This window comes from Apodemus sylvaticus, chromosome 7 (assembly GCF_947179515.1).
Source record: "Apodemus sylvaticus chromosome 7, mApoSyl1.1, whole genome shotgun sequence".
NCBI lineage: Eukaryota > Metazoa > Chordata > Mammalia > Rodentia > Muridae > Apodemus > Apodemus sylvaticus.
In genome coordinates this window covers 63,218,229-63,237,674 of record NC_067478.1, presented here as the reverse complement: position 1 = coordinate 63,237,674, position 19,446 = coordinate 63,218,229, and the positions used below count along the sequence as shown (strand labels likewise).

Genomic DNA, 19,446 nt, shown 5'->3' with positions numbered 1-19,446 from the left:
CAGAAATAAAGTTTTTATTTATAGCAGCATTCTTTCATTTAAGAATGTCACAAACTTCCGGGAAACATTTTTTGTCCATAATAAATGCAAAAAACTAACATATGAAACAAATAAAATAAAATCCAGAAACCCTGATTTTGGATCATCAATAAACTTTGATTATCTAAACCTGTTTTATTCTCTTTTAATCAACTTTTTAAAAAATCCTAAATTGCAACACTATGGCAAACAGATCCAGTTAGTCAGCTGTGTTGATGCATCTACCTATAACCCCTGCATTTGAGATTAAATTTGAGGCCAGTGTGGATTACATATAGTGCTACAACAAACAACAGAGCAATGAATTAACTTCAAATTTGTTTGTTTTAAAGATAAATAAATAAAGCTGGTGTGGCTATTGGGCCATAAAGGGTTTTTGTAAACTCTCAGAAATTCAGTATTTCTCCTACTAATGATGAAAGTACAAACCCAGCTTTATTATAACTGCATTCCTAAGTGCTGTCTATAGATCAAGTGCCGAAAAGAGACAGTTGGAGGAGAATCCGAAACATGATGTAAGATACCCTGAGCATCAAGTGACACCCAAAGCACAGTGGGTAGCCCATCTGGAAATGGCAAAGGCAACTCTGAGAGTCCATTTGCTGGGGTCAGAGACATTATGTTACTGTTAGTAACATCAGAAGCTATAACCATGAAGTGGCCCTAACAGAACTGTCCAAATGTGAGCTGTACAAGGAGGACTGATGAACATTCCAAACTGGACAGGGGAATGCCCTTGAGGATTCAACCCTACACAAACTATCGGCAGCTGAGTAGAGCTGAGAGTGGGTGGGGCCCCAGGGAAGGGCACACCAACTGGTTGTTCAGTGCCAAATGGGCAGCTCTGAAAACATACATACATTGTATGTATGAATTAAGATAACTCAACTGTCTTAAGTTTAAAAGCAATTAGAGTTTTCCAGGGACACAGTTCAACTGTTCTTAGTGGACAACAAAGGCTTCAAATTGAAGAGTGACCTGCTAAAGACCTGACTTTTTTTTTTTCCTCTGAAGCTATCGAAAACTTTACAAAAAGGTGTGTCCTGCTCCTCATTCTTCTAGACTACTCATGTTACCTGTTCTAATTCTTCAAAAGGCTGAAGTCTGAGGCCAATGAGAAAGCTCAGCGGTAAAAACACAGGGTGTACAAGCCTGGTGACCTGACTTTGAGTCCTGGAACCCATATGCAGGTAGAAGGGAACCAACCTGATAATGTGACCCTTTCACCTTCACTTTTGCATCACGGTACACAGAGCAGCACACACATGAGCTCACACATGCGCACATACACCCCAAGTAAAAAACTTTTATTTAAAAAAATCATGCTATCTTCATTTCAAATCTAAGGAATAAATTTCAGGACTTAAACAACAAACTGGTTTGAAAGGAAATGGTTACAAAAGAGCTATGGTTCTTCCAATTAATCTCTACCAAAAGGAATCCAAAACACTGATGAACTAAACTGACCAAATACCAACCAAACCACAATAGCTCTAAATGCTCTGGATTAATCTCTCTTTCTTAGTAAGAGTCACAGTATTGTACTAGCTATTATAAATGGATACCTGCTGTGTATTCCAGGCAATAAACTTTGCAGGTCTTTAAGGGTAGCCTTTCTCCTTAATTTCATAACCATCTTCTATCACTGATCCTCAGAAACAATACATTAGAAACAGGTCTTTTGGTAGTGGGGAGTGGGAATAAGGTCCCACTCCAAGCTGGTCTCTAACTGTTGGAGCTCAAGGGATCCCCTCACCTCAGATGAGACTCTGGGTACAGACAACTGTGAAGATAACAGTTTTCAAATACCTAACAATATTTAAATTCTATGCTGAGCACTTAAGCTTCCTTATCTTGTTTAAACTTCACGAGAATTTTAAGAGGTGATGGTTTGCATTACAATTGATGAAGGGGAAACTTGAAAAGGTTAATATTAAGTTTTTCTTCTGTTCTCAAAGTTCTAAATCCTAAACTGGTGAGGTGATTTGGGAAAGGCCCTGCCTGACTGGAATTCAATCCCTATGACCTACTCGATAGAAGAGGAACCACGATGTTCACTGAGCATTACTCACACACGCCTCAAATACAAGGAAAGTAAAACATGTTCCAAACCCCTAGATAATCCCTCTAATTTAGAGCATCTCAATTTGTCAAAGAAGACAAAAGGCAGTCTATACAGCACATAGAAAAGAAAAAACCACATCCATGGTCAAGGGTTAATTTTTATTTTTGGTAAATTTCTTTTCACTTAAAAACTTTAATACTTATTTTTATATGCATGGGTGTTTCCGTCTGTGTTGTGGTACATGCGATGCTCATGGAGGCCAGAAGCAGGCTCCCAGTTTAATGGAACTGGAATTACAGATGGTTGTGAGCCATCATGTGAGTGCTGGAAAATGAACCTGGATCCTCTGCAAGAACAAGTGTTCTTAACAGATAAGGCATCTCTCTGGCCTCATTGTCCCTTTTAAGAACAAAGGGACAAATAATGTTGAATCTGAAACTTGAGCATCAGTCAATAGGACAGCTAATTTGGGGGGAGGGGGAGTTGTTGCTTGTTTTGGAAAAAGGGTTTTTTTTTCCCAAAGGGTAAGGAAAGTGGTTTGCCTTGAACTCTCAAGTTCCTGCCCCATCAGCTTCTCAAGAATTGGGATTATAAATATGCACTGCCACAGCAGGCAAGAAAGCTAACGCTAAAATGCAAATTGTGAAAAATTGAGCCTAAGGGTTACTGGGAGCCCAGGGCTGAAGTCCAACACTGGAGTCTTTAACTGAACATCAAAAGCTGCTGATGCTGAATCTAAAGACTAAGGGTTTAAAAATACCTCTGGGGTCTAAAAGTTATAAGATTTCTCTCCCTCTCTTCCTTTCCTGTTCTGAAGCCAAAAAGGTACCACTGACATCAAGGCCATGAAGATTCAAGAATAAAGAATTACAGAAATATACACATACAGAAAGGAAGAACCCTTTTACCATCTCAATTTTTCCTCATTCTGAGGAAAAATAAAACAAAACAAAATGCCTTTCCTTGTCTTCTATGGCAAAAAAAAAAAAAAAAAAAAGATGCTAGAAGAAAAGAGAGGTAGCTTTATTATACCAGTCTTCGTAATAGGAACCATTCTTTAAATCTATTACATTTCTTATTTAGGTGTTAAGTGTCTGAGTGCCAGACACAAGCAATGCTAGTAACAGCCAGAAGAGGGGGTTAGGTCTCTGGCAGCTGGAGTCATAAATGGTGGTAAGCTGCTTGACACAGGTGCTGGGAATGTAGGTCCTCCGCAAAAATCTGCAGAGCCTTAACTCTCTAGACCCTTTAAGTATTATTTTATCCTATAAATAGACATTTCCAAAGTGCTCTAAATTACCCTCCCACTCTCCCAGCAGTCTGTCCTCGCACTGAGACAGATCTAAAGTCCAAGACAACATAAACACTGACACACCAGAATGAGTAACTTTAGGGAGAAGCATTTAATACACATGTCTCCTCAGATAGCCAAGGACATTTCTTATGTGGGTGCTCTCATCCATGACTAAACTGTATCAAGAGTAATATATTTTAAAATATTAATATGGCCTGGCACCTTCCTGATGCTAATTCTTCCAAGCCCACCCAAATGGTACAACTGGGAAATTAACCGAAGAGAAAAGCAATCTTCCCTCTGCTCTCTACCTTCAGACATTCCTACTCCACACCACTGCCGTGTACAGAATCATTCTATACAAACGCGGAGATAAAACATGCTCACACACACAAATAACTCTCAGCAGGATCCAAAAATCAAAGCCTAACCCCATGGTTTTTAAGTGAGCAAGTCCAATTTCCTTCTTTGTAGCTCTTGACACTTGCTGGCAAGAAGCCGTCTGGATTTTTTTCTGCCTTGTTCCTGCACCAGAAGGCTCTGCACTGCAGGTCAGAGGATGATAAGGAAATGAACAGTGTAATTTCCAAGGCCTCTGAACATAGCCCTGTCAGCAGCTCTGGAGGCAGGTTACTCAAGCATGGCTTGAAGAGTGCAAACCACAGAGAGGAGGTCTCAGGCAGTCAGCAGTGGCAGATCTCAGCTGTGTATGTTATTGCCACCTCTAGCCTGAAAGCACACGCCTGCTGCCTCCCTAGATAAGCCCTGCTGGTAAAAAGCTCTTGTACCCAAATGGCAAAAATACAAATTCACACAGGGGAGGAAAATTAAGGACTAGGACTTAGATTTTATTTTTCTTCCCATGCTTATGTAGCAACAAAAGCACCGCTCTTCCATGCTCTGCCATGAGACTGTATATGCTGGCAGACCCACAGCAACATCCATCCAACATACTCAACACCACCCCAGGGATGCGGCCAATTCAAAGGAAATCTGAAGTACAGCGAGGCTGCTTCTGTACCTCTAAATCCTGTTCTTGGTCTTTAGAACATAGCACCAGCATGTAAATTTCCCAGCCCAGGTTTGGAACTTCTCCTGAGCACAGTGATGAAAGTCTTAGCCAACATGTTCATCGGCTACTATCAGGCTTTCCTGTGCAGTGGACTTGTTATTATAGTTCAGACCAGTATTGCCTAGGACAGACTGACACATATTTTAACTAAAATTATTTTTTTCTAATCATTACTGAATGCTTCTTCTGTGTTACATAGTTTTCCCTGAGTTAACTAATGCTATTTTTTTGTTTTGTAAACAAAATCTTCCTCCATAGCCCCAGCTGTCCTAACTTCCCATGGAGAACAGGCCGGCCTTGTACCCAAGGGGCTTCTGCCTCCCAAGCACTGACTGAGATTAAAGGTGTGTGCCATGATGCCCAACAACTAATTTAATATTTCAATAACCAATATGTACACTCTTATTTGTCATGAGACAGCTAGTTCAGAACAGTTAAGTAACTAGCTCAAGATCACTCAGTTCACAAGCACAGAGCTGAGACACTCCCAACAGTCAGGCTACAGATCACATTCTTTAAAAAAAAGAAAGGAAAAATTAGAAAGGGGGGGCAGGGTGGGAGTGTGTGTACATCTGTGTGTCTATACGTGTGCATACATGCATTTGCCATGGTTTAGGTGATACGGTCAGAGGATAATTTGAGAGACTCAGTTTTCTTCTAACATATGGGTTCTGGGAATCAAATGCAGGTCATTAGAGTTGGTAGGGATCCTTAACCTGCTAAGCCACTTTTTATCTCCCAGAGTATATTCTTAATCACAAAATCATACATAAGACTTGATGTGAAATTTACATTAAAGTTGGTCTTAAAATCAGAAATGGCTTCCAATATGTACAAAGAAAATGTACAAAGGTTCACAAAATTTCTACTTCAAAGTCAAGATTTCTGGATCTTTATCCCAAAAACATATGCAGTAGATGTGGTGTAGGGTCAACAATCTACACTTATAAAAACCAAACCAAACCAAACCAAACCAAACCAAAAAATCTGTTGTACATGTGATATTACCTAAGACTGCATCACAGTATGAGTAGAGGTCAAAGACAATTTTCTGGAGCCAGTTCTCTTCTTTCATTGTAGAGTTCTGGGGTGTGGGAGGTTGGGTGGGGGGTATGAGTGTGAACTCAGGTACTGATGCCCTCCTGCCGAAAGCTTTTTGTTGTTGTTGTTGGTTTCGGTGTTTTGGTTTTTTTTCCGAGACTGGGCTTCTCTGTGTAGCCCTGGCTGTCCTGGAACTTACTTTGTAGACAAGGAAGGCCTCAAACTCAGAAACCTGCCTGCCTCTGCCTCCCAAGTGCTGGGATTAAAGGCGTGCGCCACAACCGCCCAGCTGTCGAGAGCTTTAACTGCAAGGCCATTTTGCCAGTCCTACAACCCTCACTCTGAAAGACATCCTTACCTAGGTTCTATGCACTTTTAGGAGCTCTACTTTAGTTGTTAAACTGTTAGCTCTAAGAAAGAAGAGACTATCTCTTCTTTACCTAGAATCTAATATACAGCCATTTAATATACGAAATAAACAATGGTATCCACGGGTCAGTGAGAGGGTTCAGCAAGCAAAGGTGTCCGTCTCAGGCCTGTTGACCTGAGTTTGATGCTTGGACCCATATGGTTCAATGGAGAGCAACGATAACAATTACAGAGTCATTAAGAAATGTAGTAGGGCTAGAGAGATGGCTCAGTGGTTAAGAGCACCGACTATTCTTCCAGAGGTCCTGAGTTCAATTCCCATCAACCACATGGTGGCTCACAACCATCTGTAATGGGATCCGTTGCCCTCTTCTGGTATGTCTGAAGAGAACAATGGTGTACTCATATACATAAAATAAATAAATCTAACAACAACAACAACAAAAAAGACAGGGCTTCACACTGAAAAAAAAATCTAGAGTAATATATACTATACAATTTGGTGTTCAAGAGGCTGGAATGATGGCTCCATGGATAAAGGCATTGGCCATAAAAGCACAGGAACCCGCTTTGGATCCCAGCACCACTGGGAGCACAGAGAGCCAAGCATGGCTATGTATGTGCTTATAATCTCAGAGCTGTGAAAGAAGACAGAAGAACTGACAGACGTGCTGACTGACTGACAACCTACATTCCAGGTTCAGTGAGAGACCCTGCCTCAAGGGAATGAAGCAGAGAGTACTAGAGCAGAAGCCCTGACCTTCAAGTGCACACTCCACACTCTGCATGCATACACAGAAAAATCATGGTGTTAAAAAAACCTAGCTTTAACTAGGTGAGGCATGACAGCTCATCCCTATGATTCCAGCACTCAGGAGACCAAGGACAAAGGACTGCTGTAAGTTTGAAACCAGTCTAGAATACAAAGTAAATCCAAAGCTCACTAGGACACAAAGGCCCAGACACGAAAATTTAAAAATTAAAAAAAAAAAAAAAAAAAAAAAAAAAAAAAAAGACAAAATCTCCCAAATAACTACAAAACCAAAAACCTAGCTTACTAGGTTTTGTTACAATCTGAGAACACCTGAGAAAGCCAAATTACCTTCACAGTCAAGAGGACGCTTCCTGTCTCAAAATGGGGAAACTAGACAAGATAATCTTTCTCTAGACTTTCCATGGATTACAACACCCAGAAGGAAAACAAGAGCTGCTGAATAAATCATATTTATAGTTAGACAATGCAACTTGGACCCACATAAGAATCAGCTTTTTATTTTTTCAGTGAAGGAAAATGCTTGGGGACATTTGGCTATATTGTCAATAACCGAGAAAAGAGCACCAAGTCAGGAGGAAGGCATCAGGAAAGCCTGAGATCCCAGGGAATAACAGATATGACCTAGCCTAGCCAGTGAAGAATGGCAACACAAAAGAAATGACTTGGAACCCATAAACTAGAAGGGAAAACCAAGGGCAAAGGAAGATGCTTTTAGAACACATATAATACAGAACCCACAATCTGAAGGTTTTCTTTGTATTCTAAACTAATGAGCAAAGTGGCAAATAAAGCATTCTGAAAGCAACCTTAGCTGATACCCAAGCACTGCCAAAGCAGAGTATAAGGTTCCTACCTTGTAACATCAAAAGCAAATGCTAAGGAAAAGAAAGCTTGGGATTGCAAAGCTCTAGACCCTAACCATTTAAGCTGACCAGGTATCTTATATAACTTGGGAAAAAAGGATTTTCAATAAACGCCTCATCCGGAACTCCTGGACATAATCCTGACAGTCAGCACTGATATATCACACTGTCTTGTTTGTGAATTCCTTTCTTCTTGCCTGTCAGAGGGCAACAAAAGCAGTAAGCTCAGGACACTCAGACAAGAGTCCTACCCCCTTCCATCTCCTGTTCTATCCTCAGCCTAACACCTATCAATCAAGCCAAAGGAAGCAGACAGAAGCCAGAGTTCCATATGCTTATTCCTTGACATTGTTAGCCCCCCCACCCCCATCTCCTCAGGGGTGTTCAACAATTCAGGGCAGCAATGGCTCCTAAGAGCCATCTCAGTCTCTCTAGTAAACTCTGCCAGGAAGGTGTGTTGGAGCAAACACTGATTTCATGAAAGGAAATACAAATCCTCAGCTAACAGAAAATTCCTCCTCAGTCACAGAGCAGTGTGAGATACTTACTTTGATAGAGAGAGCCCTGGGGTAGGGAATTTGAATATTCAGCCCCTGATTAGCTAATGCTCAACATGGGACAACTCTAACCAGTATCCGACTCCTCTCCTAATTGGAAAAGTGGGCGGTGGGGACTAGAGATGGCTCAGCAGTTAGAGCAGTGGCTACTGTTGCTGAGGACCACAATTTCAATGCCCAGCACCCACACTGCAGCTAAGAACTATCTGTAACTTCAGTTTCAGAGAATCCAACACCTCTTCTGGCCCATGAATACATGTACATAGACACACATCAGGCAAAACACCCATATACATAAAATAAAAATAGATAAACCTTGAGGAAGAAAAGAAAAGGCAGCGTGGGATATGGTGCTTTAACCAAGATATCTTCCAATTTTTGAGTTTCCCCTCTTCATGGTAGCTCCCAGCTTGATTACATCACACATGTTTTGCTGTTTGGGTTCTGTTGATCGTCCCTACAAAAAGTAACATTCCAAACTAGTTATATCAGAGGCAAGCCCATATTTCAGGGGGGAAAAAATCTTGAAGAGGTTTCAAAGACTCTGCTTACAAACTAAACTACAACACTAATCAACACTCCCTGAGCAACTATTGTATACAACACCGTGGGGTTCCAAGTTCTTAAAAGTTGATGCTTCCTGAAAAACTCCTAACCTTTTCTTTTTTATCTCCCTCTCCCTACCTCTCTGCTCTGCCATCAAGATCAAGCCTGTGCATCCCACCAGCCAGCCACCCTTCTGATGGGCTGCGACCCCAGGCCCTTTGCTTTCTTTGACTTTGCCTGTCTCTTCTTTCCATTCCAGAAATGTTTGTTCCTTACAAAGTGTGTTTATCTCCTAGCAACTTCCAAACATTTACTTAATATTTTATTAACCAAAGACAATATGGTAAAGCACCTTAGAGCAACTGTACCCAACTGATGTTCTAGAGTACAAGGTAAGTAATTTTTAAAAAGCAGACTCAGCCAGGTAGGTGCTGTATGCTAGTCATCCCAGCAATACAAAGGCAGAGCAGAAGCAGAGGCAGGAGTACTACCTCAAGTTCAAGAATAGGTGCACTCCTGTAGACCCTCAGGGAGGCAAAGGTAGGCAGATCTCTCTGAGTTTGAGTCCAACTTGGTTTACAAAGAGAGTTCCAGTACAGCCAGGGCAACACAGAGAAACCCTGTCTTGGAAAACCAAACCAAAGCAAACCAAACCAAATCAAACCAAAGCAAACCAAACCAAATCAAACCAAAGCAAACCAAAGCAAAGCAAACCAAACCAACCAAACAAAAAAGAATAACTTGGTCTATATAGTAAGTTCTAGGCAAGCCAGGGTTATATAACTGGATCTGTATTGGGAAAAAAAAAAAAAGAATATATAGCTTGTGGTAACACTGAACTGCCCAACAAATTGTATGATTCTCAATACTTCCCAGAAATTAAGTTTTTCCCAAAATATGAAGCACCTTTTTTCCTCCCCTTTTTTCTCTCATCTGACAGCTCCATTCTTAAGTCTACCAGGGAAGCAAAGTTTATGTCAAAGTTACAATAAGGGGCAAAACTCCCTAACACCAAGATGGAATAGCTAAAAGTATACCACCCAAACAGTCTATGCACCTACATAAGAGAAAATAGATTCATTAGAGGAAGTCATAAACACTAAGATTTAAATCCAATACAAACCTAAGCAATCATAATCCATTCACCGCAAGACTACAACCGAATTCAGAAGATTCCAACACAAGTACTCTAAATGATGAGAAAATGAAGAACACCCTCAGAGGTACCCTTCCACACAGAACAACAACTACTGTGAACACGGATATATGGCAGGGACCTCCTGCAGCCAGATGCAGGGAACAGTCTAATGAGCCTGGAACAGGAGCAAGAACTCCTAGTGCTCCCAGGCCTCTTTAAAACAGCATTATCCATCTGCACCCCAGAGAAAATGGCAAATCACAGCCAGCACAGGATGAACCATGCCAATTACCAGCTGGAACTCAACTCTACTGAGGTGGACTACAGCATCTGCCACCCAAACACAGGCAGCCTCTCTGGCAGCTGCCACTGGCAAAAGGGAATCAACCATTGTGTTATATAACTGGAAGAAAATCATAGCCCTGCTACCGAAAATGCCCAGATGTTACTAAAAGCTACAGATGTGCCAGAGGCAAAGAGGAAAATACCTATAGGAAAGAAAATACAAGCTACTACCAAAATGCAGGCAATAAGAGAGCACCACCCGAATATATATATATATATATATATATATATATATATATATATATCCAGTCTTTATTTATTAACACTTACATTTGGAAATAGGTATTCCCTGCTGCAACTGATGTAATTACAGAGAAATCAATTTATGCCGCATCTGCTGCAATCAGCTGAATGCATAGGGCGAGCAGAGCAAAACAGAAAATCAAGAGCCAAAAAACAGCTCATCACCAGACCAGCTGCTTTGTAGGAAAATGTAGGCTGCTCAAGTTTGAGGCAGCCTGAGCTGACCCTAGACTGGAAACTATTCTACTATAGTCCTACAAGCTTCGTTTCCTGAAGCATCAACTAAGATCACTTTCCCGAAGAGAGGGAAGCAGTCCTACTGCCTCCTGGGATTGCAGGCACCTATGCTTCCAAGTCAAGCAGAAGGGGAGTTATCATTAGACTTTTTGACAGCAAAAAAACCACCAAGAAACTTTTGATTTCCAATAGTTGCAGGAGATAACTGGCAGAGAGCGATACTTTCAGGGGTCAAAGAATATTCAAGGCCAAACTTTCAAAGCTACCACAGTAACTAACTCATAAGGTCTGATTAAGTGCTGCATAGTATAGTCAGTACCTCCTGTCCCTTGTTTACTAGACTGGTATCTTTATGACTTTGTTTTTGGTAGCCACCAATAGAATCCTTAGCAGATATGCCATGACAATTAACTCTTTGTCCTGCCATAGACTCAGCAGTACCATTTACCCCACTAAGAATATCATTCAGCTTGAACATGCAACCAAAGCCTATTACATTTATCAACCATTATGATTCTGATGATGATATTTCAGCCAAACAGGAAATCATATGAAGATTTAGTGTCAGCATCTAGCAACAAGTGTCTTGACATGTGACAATAATAAGGTGTGAGAAAATTCACTCTACCAAATAGCTGATCCCCATACAGAAATTGTATTCCAAGAGGTCTGGGCCTGCTGCAAATGAGTCTGTAGGGAATCCTTTAATTTGGAACAAAATCACATTATCATTACCAGCTGCTCTGACCTTGTAATTGGTCATTACCCACAAACTAATGAGCCTCCCACAGAGTGCACACAGCATTTGGCAGTTACTCCAGGGCAGTTCTGATGGGCAGTGGGCAGCCAGATCTGGCCACCTCTTACCTTTTCAGACTTGACTTTCTTTAGTGGCCGGCACTCATTCTCCCCTTCCTCTGGCTCCGGCTTAGTTCCCAAAGGATTGAGCGCTGCCCCAGGTTCAATAGCTATACTCCCAAGCGGCTCCACGGTTCCTGTGTCCATCCCTCCACTTCCATCATACTGACTACCCCGTCCTCCCAAGGGAACTGGCTGGAGGACCCCAGGATCCTTTTCCGGACAAGTCCCCACGCCTTCACTTCTCTCCTTCTTGCCCTTAGATGAGCAGTTCTCCTTCTCCTTTTTGGAGCCAGCTACACTGCGTGGCACCTTAGCAGCCTTCTCTGAGCCCTTGGGAGCAACAGCAGCAACCAGGCCTCCTGCATTGGTACCATCTCCTGAGCGACCCTGCACCTCTTTCTTGTTTGCTGCTCCCTCACTTGGAGAGAACAAGGAAGTCCCTGGAGTGGGCTTGCTAGTGTCTTTGCCACTCTTACTCCTTTTGGATTTTGATTTGCCTTCCTTCCCTTGAGGACCTGGCACTGGGGTGACAAACTTGATGTTGTCTGGTAGTGTGGCCACAGCATTTGGAGCTGGTATCCCCACCTCCTTGGAGCCTGACATTTCCAGTTTCTGCTGGTCCTTTTCCAGATCGGCGTCCAGGTCGATGATGAGATTCCCTACTCCAATGTCCCATTCATCCCCACTGTCGTATGTCTCAACCGGGTTTGCATCCACTCCTTTCCCTCCGCAGGCTCCACTGCTCAAGGACATCTTAGAGTCACCGTCCCACCTCAAGATTCAAGGCTCTTCCTTGCCCCCAGCTTTCCTATTTTCAGCTTCAGCTATGTTCTCAGACCTGCCTCCTTGGTCAGAACATGTCCAGTGGACAACATCATTGCTGGAAAAAGAAAATGTTAAAAAGCTGTTAAAGAAAACAATACAGGCAAGGAGATAGCCTGAAATAAACTCCCAATACAAACTGGACCCTTCCTGTGTGGCTATCATGCCTCAGTGGGCCAGACAAGTTCAATTATATCTCCAACCATGTCACACTGGACCTAGAGAAGGTAATTCCCATTCCACCTCCTCAGGGAAGAATACAGTATTTTTAGTTGCCCAAGACTCTGTGGTGAGTGTTAACTAGTAGTCTTCTACAATTAGTTGCCCCTTCCTGAAAGACTTAACTTCTCCTACCACTACTAGCTGGCACTCCTGTCTGAATCAGTACAGGCCCCAAGCACATCACAGACTGAAGCTGCAACAACTCTGCTCACACCCCCTTTTCTGTTAGCTGTTTGAATTACCAGTGACTTAGAACATGATCTAGCAAAAGCCTTAACAGCTCTCTACTAACAGGGCCAACCCCTACTAAAAATAGTGTACAGACTCCTAGTCATTCTAGTACTGAAGAAAAAAAAAGCCTTACTGTGGTTAAGGGAAAGAATAAAGAACTAGGGAAAATGCAAATTTTCAGTGTGTGACTACAACCAGAGACATGGTTCTCAGAGGAACTCAGTCTATCACTTGATTCCAGAGAAGTTACAAAGTCCTTACCAAACTCTAGGTTGGAAAGCAGGTCCACCAAGCAGGGCTCATATACCTTTCCTACTAAATATTTAGAAAGAAAAATGTTTTGCTTGACTCTGCTGAAAACCCTTTTCCCAAAAGTAGAATGATTCTTCACTTTGTTATGGTAAGATTTAAAGACCTGACTAAAAGACATCAAGGCTTTACACCACAGGTACATGAACAGACACAGGCTTTACAAGGCTAATTTATGTCTGGCCACTGTCTTTTGGCTTAGGAGAGACATAGAAGGAAACATCACCTAGAAAAACCAGCAACCAATGTGTACCATCCAGAAGTTATTCTGTGATAAAATAAAAAGATTTGTTCTTGAGTACTTCTCTGTGCGCCATCTTTCTATATCTGTTTAGAAAACAAAACAAACTTTTATAACACATTTGTGTCTAAAGAACAAGCCAGTGGTGTCACAGAGCAACCTGGAAAGTAATTATTTAACGAGTAAATGACTCATATAGGACAAGGCAAGTTGTGACTTTCTACCTGTTCTGTCATAACAATGTCTACAAACTAGGGTGCTGAGAGGGGGGAAAAGCATTTTAGAAGAGCAGGTCTGTACCATGTAAGGATCAGATTTAAGCAAGAATGTACCTCAATCTGCAGCTTAGCTTCAGATTTGAGAAGTTCACCTATTACCTAAGTGGAAAATTTACTGCCAACAGCAGTCAATTACTGTTTATTAGCAAATATCAAGTCTGTATAAATCTTGCTCCCTCCAGGATGAGCTAAATTAAGAGTGGGGGAATAAGATGAAACAACCAAGAGAAGAAAAATTATCCCATGAAAGGTAAAGGAACCACACATAATTCCTGGAGATTCTGAGAGGAGGACTATTAAAGTGACCTAAGAATTCTAAAGAAATTGTTAGTGAACTGTTTGGATTTTTTAATACTCAAGAAGACATGGTGTCTAAGAGTAGTATATCAGATATTTGTTCATTTCCAAACGTTCTTAAAACTTATACTCTAGGATGTGCTAGGTATTAAATGAACGTCAGAAAATATAGCAACTAATCACAGTGAACAAGGCAGTAGAACTTGGTACTAAAAGTAATTCTCCTGCAGGGGACCAAGGGCAATGCTTAACTTGAATTCCCACTACAGAGGATTGTTACAGTACAATTCTTTCCCAAATCATAATGTATCACCTCTGCAATCTCTTTAATTGTGGCTAGGTTTAACATCTATTCTACATTAATTAAAGCTTTACTTACCATCTCCAGAGCTGCATTATCATTAGTGTGTAATTTAGTCACTGAATGACCTCACGTTGTTTTACCCTTGCAAAACCACTATAACTTTCCTTACATACAAGAGACTTTTCTCTAGAAAATAGGATGGTAATAAAGAGAGACTGGAGGAGGAGGGAAAATGAAAGCACAAGCATGAAATTACTGGGACGTGCTAAGAGTTCTTTCCTCACTGTTCTGGCCAACTTGTGGAAGAGCAAGATAAAGTATGCTAATGAGGAAGAAAAGCATTAAGAAGGTAACAGACTGAAATGAAAAGATATAACTTAGTTGAAAGGACAAAGGGACATACTATTATGGGAGGGTGGTAGAGTACTTGCCTAGCTGCTCATCAAATATAGACAAAAAAAAGGAAGATGAAATTAAACGTAAATCAGTATCAATTAAAACCAGAGCAATCAAAAAAAGCACAAAAATAAACCTATGCAATAAAATCATACAAAATTATCTTTTCAGAATACAAAGGGAATGAGCAATAAAAAATAGTAATAAAGGAAACGGATGGGAGAAAAGCAACCTATCAAAGACAAAATACATGAGCAACACCTTGTGTAGACAAAGACTTTTCATGTAGATAGAAATGGTCACTATATGTTCAGCAAATTCATTTGTTTAGAGACAGACCCTCAAGCAGCCTGAGAAAGCTTCAAACTTGCTAAGTAAAACTCCTGACCCTCATGCCTCTGCATTCTAAGGGTTGCCATGCATGTACTAAAACACTTAGTTTTTTTTGAGACTGGATCTCCTTATATTGCCCAGGCTGATCTTAAACTCATGAGTCCAAGTGAGTTTTCTGTATTGGTCTCCAAAACTCTTGGAATTGCAGGCATGGTGCATACCTGGCTTTGTGAAATCTTTTTCTTTTTTTTTTTTTTAAAGAAGGAAAAACCATCTGGGTAAGGAGTGGTAGGGCACATCTTTAATCCCAGCACTCGGGAGGCAGAGGCCGGTAGATCTTTCTGAGTTTAGGACCAGCCTGGTCTATAGAACAAATTCCAGGATAGCCAGGGCTACACAGAGAAACCCTGCCTTAACCCCTACTCCTAAAAAAAGGACCAGGACAGGCTACATGAGCTACAGTCTCAAAAATAAACATAACACCCATAAAGCCAAACAATGACACAGGTGAAGAGAAAGAAAATCTACAGAATTTAAAAGGAAATTAGTTAGGAAAGAATCTTATACTAGAAGCTGTAATAAAATAAATCTCTTGCTGTTTCTCCTTCCCTCTACCCCCAAACAGGGTTTCTTTGTGTAACAGTCCTGGCTGTCCTAGAACTTGCTTTGTAGACCAATCTGGCCTCAAACTCAGATGTCTGCCTGCTTCTGTCTCAAATTAAAGGCATGTGCTACCATGCCTGGCTATAAATAAATGAATCTTTTTAAAAATCTTATACTAGTGGATCTGCTGGCAAAGCAATTCAGGAGGATAAGGCAGGAGGCTCACAAGTTTAACAACTGCCTGGACTACAGTTAAGTTCAAGATCAAGCTATGCATCCCAGTGAGATTCTATCTCAAAAGTTAACAAACATTTTTAAAAAAGGAAATCAGTTGGGCCAAATGCCCAAGATCCTAGTTTCAATACCAGTACTAACAAAGCAAACAAAAATCACATAAAAAGTTTTACACTGTTAATTTGTTTGTAATATGCCAAATGTTTTCATTTTTTAAAAAAGATTTGTTTATATATATAGATAAGTGTTTATATATAAGTTATATATATATAGATAAGTGTTTTGCCTGCATATAGGTATGCGTGCCACACACATCCAGTGCCCACAGAGGCCAGAAGAAGACACCAGATTCCCCGAAACTGAAGTTATGGATGGTTGTGAGCCACCATGTAGGTGTTGGGAATTGAACCTGGGTCCTCTGCAAGAACTATGTATGTACAAAAAGAATGGCAGCTGAAGCTAGCCTGTGTCTTAAACCTTAAAAAAAAATTACATAGAACATTAACAAATTCCACATAATTTGAAGAAAAATTCAATATAAATAGTAAACATTATCTTTACCTATTAAAAAGTTCTTTCCTAGAAAACTACCTAGAATTTCTAAATGTCTAGAACATAAAATAAAAAAAGACATATCCCCATATCCCAAGGGGTATGTCTTCTAGAATGATTTCTAGTGGTCTTTGTGTTCTTTTAGAGAGCTCATCTCCTATTTTTGACAATAAAATAATTGCATAAACATTACAGTACTTTAACCAGGTGCCTTCAGAAACCCAGCTTTCAAAACTCAGCAGGCTTCATAATAACTTTGGTGGTACATTTCAAAATATACACTGTAAAATTGCCAAGGAATCTTTAATTAGCCTTGGCCACAGCAGCCAAATCATTTCCCATCTGTTCCATACAGCATCCCTAACTTTATACAGCTAATAATCAGCTCTGACAGGTCACTGCAGAGATGTTTAACCTTAGGAGGTAAGATAACTATCACACTGGCTGGAAATGAAAAGGAGTGACCTCTAGCCTCCATGGATGAGAGATTCCAGAACCAGAGCAACCAACACTATCTCAGAACACTCACACATGCAAGAACTACTGTGACTATTTTCCCCACTCTTTTCTCCTCCTGTGTAATTGTACTCCAGTCCCTATTTAGGATCGCCACCCAGCAGATTCTGATATCACTTGTTCACCTAAACTTGTGTCATCTGTGCTGTTTCTCTACAGATAGAAAGAAACTCCTGTCTGCATGTTTGTGGCTAAGGGACCAAGGCCATGACAATCACTCTATACCCACACAAAGCAGTTACCTCCAAACCCAGTTTCCTATTTGGAAGCCAAATACAGCTCCTGGCCTACCACCAGCCCAATGATAATCATAGACCACACACTTAATAGGCTATCATCTGCTTGTTTTGAAACTATTTGTCATAGCTCATACATACTATTCCTCTACTACAGGAATAAATCAACCTCTTCTCCAAGGATAAGACTGACAAAAGTGGTTCACTGCCCTTGGCAAACTGAGCCAAGCGGGTGGCGCACGCCTTTAATCCCAGCACTTGGGAGGCAGAGGCAGGCGGGTTTCTGAGTTCAAGGCCAGCCTGGTCTACAGAGTGAGTTCCAGGACAGCCAGGGCTAAGCAGAGAAACCCTGTCTCGGGAAAAAAAAAAAAAAAAACACAATCAAAAACAAAAACAAAAACAAACAGAGAGAGAGAGAGAGAGAGAGAGAGAGAGAGAGAGAGAGAGAGAAGGCAAATTGACTACTGAGCCATATTACATATAAGCATAACAAGAATACTTCTCTTTCTACCCAGCTAAAGCTCTATTGCCCCATAGGGACTTCAAAAAGTGGGTTCTATTCCTTGCTAACTACCCACAGACAATCCAGTCTAGGCAGAAAATAAAGCATGTAATGTTATCCTCTCCTTTCTTTTGTCTCTGTGTAGCCCCATCTGTTCTGATACTCAACAGAGACCACGATGAGGTTGAACTCAGAGATCTGCCTGCTTCTGCCTCCTGAGTGCTGAGATTAAAAGAATATACTATAATCACTTCTTTTTTTTTTAAATAGTTTTCTTAAAAAGTAAATTTAGAATCAGGAGATGTAATTTCAAGGGCTGAAGACATGGCTCAGTATAAAAATACATACTGCTTTACCAGAGGATAGAGTTCAATTCCCAGCACTCACAATGGGCAGCTCATAGACACCTGTAACCCTAGCTCCAGAAAATCCAAAACCTTGTTCTGGTCTGGTAGGCCCTCTCATACCTGTGGCATATACATATAGGCACATGTACACTTAAGGAAAAAATATTTCTTGAAGAGAAGTATGATTTCAGATCTTAAATTTCCACTGAAATTAAGCAAGCTTTATCATTAAATATTAGTTTCTCTTATATAAAATGGGAGAATCCACCATGTTTAAAGCCTGTTCTGAGAACATGAAACTAAAAAAGTAAGACAACTCAAAACTATCAATGGGATAGTTGATGGAAATATTGGGCTATTTTATGGTTATACTTCATTAGTCAACTAAGTAGTCTTTTTTTCTTTTCCTTCCTTCTTTTTCCTTCCTTCCTTCCTTCCTTCCTCCCTTCCTTCCTTCCTTCCTTCCTCCTCTCTCCTCCCTCACTCCTTCATTTATTTTGTAAGCAGTGTCTCACTGTGTATCCCTGGCTGTCCTAGAACATAGACCAGATTTACCTCTGCCTCCCCATTACTGGGATTCAAAGGCATGTGCTATTATGCCACACTTTTCTGTTTTGTTTGTTTGTAATACAGGGTCTCACTACACAGCCTAGGCTGGCCTTAAACTCAAGATCCCCCTGCTTCCTGTAAACTGAGATTATAGGAATGTGCTGTCTCACCTAGCTACAGGCCATCTAAAGCATTTAAAAGAGTAAAGAAAAAAATTTAAAAAGGAAAATTTAAAACACATTAATTTACAGATTGTACTGATAGCCATTTGAGTCCTATGAAGTGAAATGGCAATCGTTTCTTCTTCTACAGACTGATCTAGGGCCTCCTTTTTAAAGGATTCCTACCTGGCCGGGGATGTAACACAGGCCTCCAAGAATGCTTGCCTAGTAGGCATGGTTCAATCTCTGGCACCCCATGAACTGGGTGTGGTAGCATATGGCTGTAATCAACACTTAGGAGGTAGAAGTAGGAAGACTAGAAGTTCAAGTTCACCTTCACCAGGGTGAAGATTTTCTTCAGTGGTACAGCCACTAGTAAGTTGTGCATTCCTCCATACAGAAGCTCTAATCCAAGCTCCTATCTATAAATAACCCTAATTAAATTCCTTGGTTCATACAAAAGAAAAAAAGAAGACATCAAAGTACAGGGACTAGAAATAGGATCAGCAGGAATGGGAGGGGCAGGTATAATGAACCTATTGTTTATTTAATATATGCTAATAAAATAATATCCCACTTGCTATTCCTACCTTCAGATGTGGCTCAGAAAACCTTATATTATAATGACTGACAGAAAGAGTCCATCTTGTTTCAAAATCTCTTAGGCCCAGGGTAGGGGTACAGCTCAGTGGTGAAGTGCTTACCTATTATGCATAGGGTTTAATTCCCAGTACCTCAAAACAAAAATCTCTCAGGGCCAGTGTATGAAGCTTATGGTTTAAACACATCTGGTCTCTCTTCCAACCTACTAAATTGTTGACCTGACATGACAGGCCGTCAGATATAAATTGTGTGACGTTTAATATGT

The 19,446-nt window shown here is 40.8% G+C and overlaps 1 protein-coding gene across 3 annotated transcripts in view; it reads right to left on the bottom strand.

Moving 5' to 3' along the window:
* The window catches only part of Znf609 (zinc finger protein 609), a 141,783-nt gene that overhangs the window by 101,151 nt on the left and 21,186 nt on the right, over positions 1-19,446 (bottom strand). Inside the window, exons 2-3 of one of the 3 annotated variants that reach the window (XM_052187996.1) lie at positions 13,256-13,356; positions 11,452-12,325 (exon numbers count right to left, since the gene is read on the bottom strand). The exons of 1 other annotated variant lie outside the window; for it this stretch is intronic. In XM_052187996.1, the coding sequence (XP_052043956.1) occupies positions 11,452-12,198 (747 nt within the window). In that variant the 5' untranslated portion in view covers positions 12,199-12,325; positions 13,256-13,356. The remainder of the gene's footprint in view (positions 1-11,451; positions 12,326-13,255; positions 13,357-19,446) is intronic. One more of the 3 variants, XM_052187995.1, reaches the window with a different exon arrangement.